General features: G+C 39.8%; 1 protein-coding gene across 1 annotated transcript in view; it reads left to right on the forward strand.

The window, feature by feature from the left end:
* Window positions 1–2,500, forward strand: part of LOC147470532 (protein Star-like) — a 17,442-nt gene that overhangs the window by 1,885 nt on the left and 13,057 nt on the right. The window contains exon 2 of the mRNA XM_086543988.1: window positions 2,200–2,405. Coding sequence (XP_086400114.1) covers window positions 2,200–2,405 — 206 coding nt within the window. The remainder of the gene's footprint in view (window positions 1–2,199; window positions 2,406–2,500) is intronic.

Genomic DNA, 2,500 nt, shown 5'->3' on the forward strand with positions numbered 1-2,500 from the left:
AGTGATATATTTACAGAAGTGAACACTTTAAAAAAGACAGTAAAACAAGGGCAAGTGAAGAAAAGTTTCCTGTATAATCGAACAAAAAGAGAATAAATAAAAGAAAGGTTATTATGGAGTACATGCCAAGGTAAGGCCAGTGGAAAGTAGTAAGAGTACTGCCAATGTAGACACACGTCACGGAGGTATAGGAAATGTTAGGTGGAATACATAGAAATAAGCATTTCTCATAAACACAAACAATCGCGTGAACACACGTAGAATAGCAAAGCCACGTCGCCATGTAGGGCGGATACATCTATAGATTTTCATAAGTAAAGGACATGTCTCACAAGCCTGCGCGATTTCCTGCCTAAAGCCAGGGAGGAAAAAAGTTATTTCAATCATTCATGATTTTCATTATCATGTTTATGCCTATGGCGATAGTCTGCACCATATGTATACATATTTCTTTGTTAAATGTTTATTAAAGTCAATAAAGTATTGGTATCATATTGCTAAAAAAATATCTTATGGTTGATAAACTAGCATGGAAACTGATCGCATACAAAAATGAATCTATTCCTGTGAAATAATCCATACGCCGGTCACTCTGATTTCATCATTAGCATAAATATAAAATCAAGGATTTTGTTAGTGCTGTCCCATCTTCCAATGAACTTATTCTATATTTGGTAGATTTTCTGTTATCATTCGGTTACTTTACTGGTGCATTTATATTAATATCTGGTTGTCGTGATCGAATTTACAGTCAGGCATCCATACTGGAGCATAGAAGATGGGGAAGAAAGGAAATGGGTCTCACAAGGCGTGAGGCAGGTGACCCTTGCAGACGATCTCCTGCGCTGAGTGTCACCCTTCGTATGGATACTGGGCTTACCAAACCAATTGAAAATTGTTCTGTTAAATATTATTGACACCTCAAAATATTGCACGCATATCTGCGCAGAAAATGCACGGGCAGTTCCTAAAGTAACTTTTCGCGGGCTCTAGTTCGCACAGGTGAAAACGCGCACCTGAAGAGAAGCCCGCCACAGACAGATGGAGACACAGAGAAACACTTGAGACAGAGAGAGGGCACGCTGGGGCTCGCCAGGACGACACGCTGTCGCCATTTTTTTTTTTTTTTTTTTTTTTATATATATATTGAGTGTTTTTAATATCCCACGTTTGTAACAGCCTACCTTCGCCAATGGATTTCATCTGTGACCTGTGAGGCGGTATGATAAGGTAATGACAATTATATTGGTTGTATATATGTACGCTGCCACTCCCGGAATAAAACACCAGAACTCGTTGTTTTATTTAATTTCTTCCGTTTTTGTTGTCTGATTTCTTTCTTTGAATTTACACAAGTGAAGTGCTGCCAAACAAAATAGATGCAGTAAACAGATAAACGCAACGACCTAAACAACGGGTTGTATCTTCAGGCCAATTTCAGTATTTGAATGTTGCTAATGAACTTCTATTTTGCCATGAGATGGTTAATATAAATCCTCTTCTACTCATGCCTACGCACACACCCACCCACGCACGCACACACACATACACACACACATACACCCACGCACGCACACATACACACACATACACAGACACACACACATACACACACACACACGTACACACACACATACACACGCACACACGCGAGAGTGTAGAACATAAATAGGGTTATAGTTCTGCTTGAATTATTGTCAGCTTAATACTCCAATTATTAGATTCCCTCTTGGCCACTTGCCTCATCCTTAAGTCGGACCAGGAAAAATACTTGGTTAATATGAGCTCGGGAAATATTATATGAAACCTGATGAAATATCCCGTGGATTTATGATGTTTAGATGTCCGGCACTGGCCTTCCCAATTGAGCCAACCGTGACATAATGATACCGCCCTTCATATGTATTCTACTGTCTGTAATCAGGTCACATCTATTCCCTGTCTGTCACCACATTACAACCGCATTAACCTATCAAAGCAGCCTTCCCAGTGACAGGCGACAGCCAGGATTAGTAAAATTTTATATATTCTGTATAATTTGTCTTGAAATAATCTTATGATTTCGATTGAGCTCTATATCCGTTCATTATGAGAAGGAAATATCACCTGTATTGTCTTATCTCTCGAGCCAAGAAAAAGTAGTGTGTGCTGAACTAATATTTCGCATTCTCTGATCCAGATTGCTTTTATTTTCAACAGACAAACGGTTTCTTCATAGAAGTAGGTGCCCACGATGGCGAGAGCTTCAGCAACTCTTTGTTCTTCGAGAAACAGCACAACTGGACAGGACTGCTGATCGAGGCGAACCCGCAACTTTACGCAAGACTCAAGGCCAAAGGCAGGAAGGCGTATTCCATCAACGCCTGCCTCTCCCTCGTTCCCAGATGCACTCATGTGTTTTTCGAGTAAATATTGAAGGGGTTTTATAATTTCTCCTTTGAGCGATTAACAACATTTACCAACAAAGATGTACTGCCTAATATAAATACTAGATGTATAC

The sequence above is a fragment of the Penaeus japonicus genome, unplaced genomic scaffold (genome assembly GCF_977035675.1).
Source record: "Penaeus japonicus unplaced genomic scaffold, GWHDUDI00000001_assembly GWHDUDI00000014, whole genome shotgun sequence".
NCBI lineage: Eukaryota > Metazoa > Arthropoda > Malacostraca > Decapoda > Penaeidae > Penaeus > Penaeus japonicus.